The 4,930-nt window shown below is 38.0% G+C and overlaps 1 protein-coding gene across 1 annotated transcript; it reads left to right on the forward strand.

The window, feature by feature from the left end:
* Window positions 1-580: 580 nt before the first annotated feature.
* On the forward strand, window positions 581-3,740 carry LOC110165302 (histone PARylation factor 1). The gene is made up of 8 exons (XM_020930468.2): window positions 581-704; window positions 1,092-1,275; window positions 1,348-1,528; window positions 2,061-2,159; window positions 2,330-2,474; window positions 2,664-2,751; window positions 3,179-3,351; window positions 3,422-3,740. Exons 1-8 carry the CDS (start codon window positions 666-668, stop codon window positions 3,551-3,553), a joined length of 1,041 nt encoding a protein of 346 aa, XP_020786127.1. The 5' UTR covers window positions 581-665; the 3' UTR covers window positions 3,554-3,740.
* Window positions 3,741-4,930: the final 1,190 nt, after the last annotated feature.

Genomic DNA, 4,930 nt, shown 5'->3' on the forward strand with positions numbered 1-4,930 from the left:
AACACAACTCCAAGTAGGTTTTTGATGAGGAAACAACATTCTAACATTGGATCAGAAGCTACGTAAGGGCCCTTTAATCTGAGCTTTGAGATAGTGTTTGACTAGACTGACTAGCAGAGCTGGCAGAGCTGTCTGGTAATCCTTGAGTTAGAAGGTGTGTACAGATGCCTTTCCTTCCATTCGTGACAAATGTTTTTGTAGTTTTAGTCTTGTCTGACACAGTAGTGTTAATGTGCTTTAGTAAGATATTGTCCATATAACTCAACACAACACAACTTAAATTTGTGTCTATCCCAAACTAAAGTAAAATAGGGATTGTCCTATCTATGTCCAATATTTCCTTGCTCTTTTTGACTGATTATACCATTATATATCAGTGTTTATTCATTAGGTAATCTCTATTCTCAGTCCTATTTTCATGTTAACACATTTCAAACAAATATTAAAATATTTGTGTCTAGTGAGCAGATCATATTTTTTGTTAACAGAAAAAATAAATAGGCTACGCAAAATCTATAGTCTGAATTAATGGAGCAGTTTTGTTTTCTGGGTATTGGCAATGTGCTCTTTTGGCCAGTAGAGGGCAGCAGTACGCATCACAGTGACAGCTCTACTTGACTGTTCAGGGAGAGGGCAGAGGAAGTAGACGCTGGAGCGGAGGAAACATGGCAGGGCGCGTAAAAAGAAAAACTAAACCTATTCAGGTAAAATCTGCAAGCCCCGGAACGACTATGAATTATTCTTTGTTTATTTTAAAGGCTTTTCAAATGTACGGACACGTTTTAGGCATATGCAGATTTTCAGACGATGCGATTAGCGGTTGGCTACAAGATTTGGGCTGATCTGTTACGCGTGATGTCCGCAGTGGACACACGGCAATATGGCAGTGCTGCAGTGTGCTGTTGCTTTGTGATTCCTTAAAATGACATGCCATGTAACTTGGTATTATAATTGTATATCATTGCTTGTTTTGATAGTAGCTTGTGCTAAATTTAAGCTTTGGTCGAACGTTAGATTCATTGGTGTGTTGGTTAAAGGGCACTGTATGATGAAAACAACCAATATGTCATTTATTTCTCTCTATTCTGAAGGATTGCGTTACAGAGAATGGAAAACTGAAGAAACCTCGCACGAATGAACTGAAAGACCTTCCCACATCAACTATAACTTGTCTACAACGTGATGAAATAAAAGAACTTTACAGTCTGGAAATGCCTGAAGATTTGTACCACTTTTGGGACTTCTGCAAGGAACTCTGTCCAGACAACCCCCGCGGTACATGCCAGATAATACCACCTAATTACTTATAATAGAATTTATAGTCTATAATGCGGTTTTATTTTACAGGTGCATTAACAGAGATTCTCGGGTTACAGCTGGTTGGCCCTTTTGATGTTCTGGCAGGAGCTCACAAAAAACTAAAGACCAAGCCAAACTTAAATCTTCATTGGCGATACTTCTATGATCCACCAGAATTTCAGACTATAATTAGAAGTGATTGCAGCCAGCTTCACTTTGGCTATTACAGGTAATGGATGAATCATGAATAAACTGTCATCATAGTTAAACCTGTCACGATATCAAAGTGCAGTATATTGTTGATGTAAATATAGATGATAAACAATAATACTGAAAGCAAACTTTCAGCACAACTCAAGAATTTGTTCTTAATGTTTTGCCTGGTAAAATAAAGGTTAAATAAATAAATAAAAAACTATAAAGCAGAATAATTCACAAAAAAGAATTCTAAATGTAAGATATTGTTAAATACTGTTGAGCTGTATAAATATATAGCAGAATGCAAAACTTAAGTAATTAGTTTATGTAATTTTAGTTCACAATTCAATCTTCTTCAGCTCAAATCTGAGGGTACTGGAGAAAAAAATGACCAAAAAGTATCCACTACAACAAAGATAAAATAACAAAGTAAATATTGATCACCAAAAATGATTGTTTCACTTATAATGAATTGAACAATAAGTTGATATAGTAATTATCATGATAGGCCTAATTGTGATTTCTAACGTCAGTTTAAATGTACAAAATTTGATGCTTTGCAGAGATTCTCCGGATGCATTTCCATCATTCGTCGGAGAGAATGATGCCAAGAAAGGCTGCACTATTACACAGATGGGGGAAAATGTGTTTGCTGCTGTTTAGTAAGTACAATTTTATAATCCTGTTTTGTAATTGATCAATACAACCTTTGGGTTAGTGGGCAAACATTCAACCACTGACCCTCTGTTGCCATGTTCGTCTTGCCATACTATCATTGCAGTACTTTAACTTTCATAGACACTGTAACCAGTGTGCATTTCTTCTTCATTAGTTTGTTTCTACAGCGGAAAAAGAAAGAGAAAGGAAGTCAGAAGCCAGGTTTGGAAAGCCTTGAGGAAAATCTACAAGACAAAGCAGACATTCTGGGGTTTTCACTTGAGCAGAAAACCAAAGACATGAAGCAAAGAGATAAGAAGGTACACACACAACTGATGTCATCTATAAGAAATCTTTTTAAAACAATACATTTGAAATAATACAGTTTTACATTGTTCAAATCAGATTACAGGACAATGGATATTCAGCACACATAAATGGTTACATAACTTCAGATTTTAGAAACTCTAATAGATTATTGAGAACTGTGTTGTTAATTCATTTTGTAGGTGGTCACCAAAACATTCCATGGTGCCGGCATAGTTGTCCCAGTTGATAAGAACGATGTTGGATACAGAGAACTACCGGAAACTGATGGTAATCTTTCTTTCTGTGTGGGATGTTACGTAGGCCTGTCACGATAATTAAAATATTGAGTTACTTGACTGTATGAAATATATTTTGGGACTCAATATTTATCATGTGGAGAAATTTCTTTGCAATAAAGAGATTTCTGTAATTTTTAAACAGTAATGTAAGATTTGAGCTTTAACTTCTATGGCTGATTATTGGTTCCTTCTGCTATTTGTTGTTAGTGATACTGTCTGTTTAGAAATTGGTTTAAACTGGGATTATCCTGCTTTGTGTCAGTGGCTTAAAGTAGTTTCAATATTATTGTTTATCGCAATATTTCTCTATAGCAATATATCGCGCTTCAAAATGTGTTATCGTGACAGGTCTAAAGTTATGTGGGATTTTCAGAGTTTTAGTAATGTATGAATCATCTGCCTTTTTACTGATTTAGCTGGGCTTAAGAAGATCTGCAAAGCCATTGCTGAAGCCAAAACTGATGAAGAGCGAATTAAAGCATTTGGGCCTATACAAGAGATGATCACTTATGTGCAGTTTGCTAATGACGAGTGCGATTATGGCATGGGTTATGAACTGGGAATGGACCTTTTCTGTTATGGATCTCATGTAAGTACTTCAATAACGGGTAATGACAATATATTTAATAATAATAATAATAATATATTTTCCCCATCAGTATTTTCATAAAATTATCAAGCAGCTTCTCCCAATGGCCTACAACTTACTGAAGAGGAGTCTGTTTGGAGAAATTGTTGAGGCTCATCTCTCAAACCGTAGTCAGGAACCTATGGACCAACTGGCAACCTAAAAAAAAAACAAAAAAAAAACTACACCTGTTAATATGTTTCTCAGTGTATATGTTTCTTTTTCTGCATTTGACTGTGTTGACTGTGACTGTAATATGTGGTGAACTCTTAAGTTTGGAGCCATGTCAGTGATGCATTCATAGTGTGTGGAAAGTATCAAATTCTAATAAAGATTTTTTTATATTTTTACCCATGCTCTCTTTTAAAAATATGAATCTCCTACAAGTGGGGTTGTTATGATTTATAAAGGCCTAGGTATACCTAGATAAAAGTTGAACAAACATGCTAGATATCCCACTCAATGCACTGTTGAAAGTAACACAGTGTCATCTAGGGAGACCAGATCTGTAGTATTTAAATTTTACCATTTTTAAAAATTGTTTTAAAAAATAGCTTTTAGCAGTTGAGGGAGACCGTTAAACCGTAACCAAAGGAATAAGAGGTCATATTGGCTAGCATGCATGTGGGTGCTTTTTATCTTTTTATGCACCTGATCCAGACCTTTAGTTCTAGAATATCGTAACAAATTAAGTAATACGTTGACACGAGTAGCTGCGTTTAGGGGGCATTTAATTTTAGTGCAGTGAGATTTCTATGAAGTATGAGCTTGCCAATACTTTATTTTTTTATTGAGCCTATTTAATACCAGTGTTTTCCTCACACCGACCTTAATGGTATTCTATTTTGTTTTACTTAGCCTATCTACTTCTTTAGTGGCAGGTCCAGGCCTACTCGGTTTAATGGGCAGTGTCAATGACGTTTCCTACTGCCCTTGAATGCAGCAGAGATCCTGCGGAGTTTCGGGGAAGCGCATCTGCGGCGCGCTCACATTTCCACACACACAGACTCCAGCAGACCTCCGGAGCATCCTTCAGCTACACACGGACACGTCCTGATCTGCAGCTGAGCTCACTGCACACAATGCTCCCAGGGCCCAGCGAACCTGCTTAATCCTGAGGCTCGAAGAGAAATCACCTTGCCCCGGCTAAAAGACCCCCAGTGACTGTGGCGGCTGCAGCTGCGAGCCCGAGCCATCATGTCAAGTAGTAGATCCGAAGAAAGTCTCTTCAGGGGCGGCGGCTCCGACCGGGACTTGAAGATGGCCTCTTCCAGCAACACTTCTCCGGAGGGTGGGCCCCCCGCTCCTCTTCACCAGGGCCGGATTCGGCAGGTGGGTGTCTGCAGTCCACTCTCTGCATTGACTGGCCCAGTCAGCCGTGTAACTAGTGCTCACTGGCAGTGCAAGCTCTCTAAGGCGGTGCCTTATTTTAATAGATCCATGGCTTTAGCACATCGCCACGGTCCAAATTAACTGTTATGTGTTATGAAATATCTCTTACGTCAGTGGATCAAACTGCTGTGTAAATGACATGTTTTCA

Source organism: Boleophthalmus pectinirostris, unplaced genomic scaffold, assembly GCF_026225935.1.
Source record: "Boleophthalmus pectinirostris isolate CB_2022bp ecotype Guang Dong unplaced genomic scaffold, ASM2622593v1 HiC_scaffold_22, whole genome shotgun sequence".
Taxonomy (NCBI): domain Eukaryota; kingdom Metazoa; phylum Chordata; class Actinopteri; order Gobiiformes; family Gobiidae; genus Boleophthalmus; species Boleophthalmus pectinirostris.